This window comes from Trichinella spiralis, assembly GCF_000181795.1.
Source record: "Trichinella spiralis strain ISS 195 chromosome Unknown Scfld6401, whole genome shotgun sequence".
Taxonomy (NCBI): domain Eukaryota; kingdom Metazoa; phylum Nematoda; class Enoplea; order Trichinellida; family Trichinellidae; genus Trichinella; species Trichinella spiralis.
The window spans coordinates 1-890 of NW_003533340.1; the positions used below are offsets into that span (position 1 = coordinate 1).

Consider the following 890-nt stretch of genomic DNA (forward strand, 5'->3'; position numbering starts at 1 on the left):
ATGGCACAAGTTATTCGCCCAATCACTTATCATATTGATCAGCTAATAAAGTAGCAGAAGTTATTAGCCAATTAACGATCAATTGCGTGCAACCTATCAGCGAACAGCCAATCAAAAACAGTAGGAGGTGTTTGGGGGACTTCAACTAATAGCTCGTCTCAGAGCAATGCACCAATCACAGTGAAAATTGATGCGATTGGTATTTGAAAAATTAAATGTGCTATCACGTGATGTGGAGGCAATCATTACGGTAAGTGAAAACGAACACTACCCATTTGAAGTTGAAGTTCACGCTTGTTGGCATATTTTTAATATTCGACCATCACAGAAAATTCTATTTTGTTCTTTTCTTGATTTATTTAAGCACGATTAATAGTTTCAGTTGAACCAAAGATTAGGTACAATTTGATTACTGTGCTTACTGTAAATCAGCGTTCATTTGCAGAGTAAACTGTTGTTGCTATTCTATTCTCAACTTGTATTGCTTCCAATGTGTGAACAAAGTAAGTATTGTTGTTATTTTATGTAAAATGTTGAATAGCATCGTCCATTGTTGTTTGATTTTTAATTTTTGAAAAAGTGGTAGCTTAACTGAAAAATATGTTTGGCAAAGTTCATGAACCGCATCTTATTTCAGCAACTGTTGAGCAATTTTTAATCACTGAATTACTTTTAGGCCAAGATACGAATGTAGCTGCAGATGAAGTGTTGCAGTTACGTTTAGTAAGTATTATTTAGTGTTTTATTAAATTATTTACTATGGTTGTTGTTGTTGATGCGGTGGGGGCTTTTTAGAAAGAATTAGTGAAGCGACCTGGCATACGGGACTGTTGGCAAGCCGATAAAATTAGCATGCATTATTTTCCACTGATAAAATTACAGAAAGGTGA

At 34.7% G+C, this 890-nt stretch overlaps 1 protein-coding gene across 1 annotated transcript; it reads left to right on the forward strand.

Moving 5' to 3' along the window:
• Positions 1-190: 190 nt before the first annotated feature.
• Positions 191-723, forward strand: Tsp_14430 (lipopolysaccharide exporter; the record flags this gene model as incomplete). The annotated part of the gene is made up of 3 exons (XM_003366198.1): positions 191-250; positions 446-503; positions 638-723. Coding segments are annotated over exons 1-3 (204 nt in total), but the record flags the coding sequence as incomplete, so codon positions are not given.
• Between the last annotated feature and the right edge of the window lie 167 nt (positions 724-890).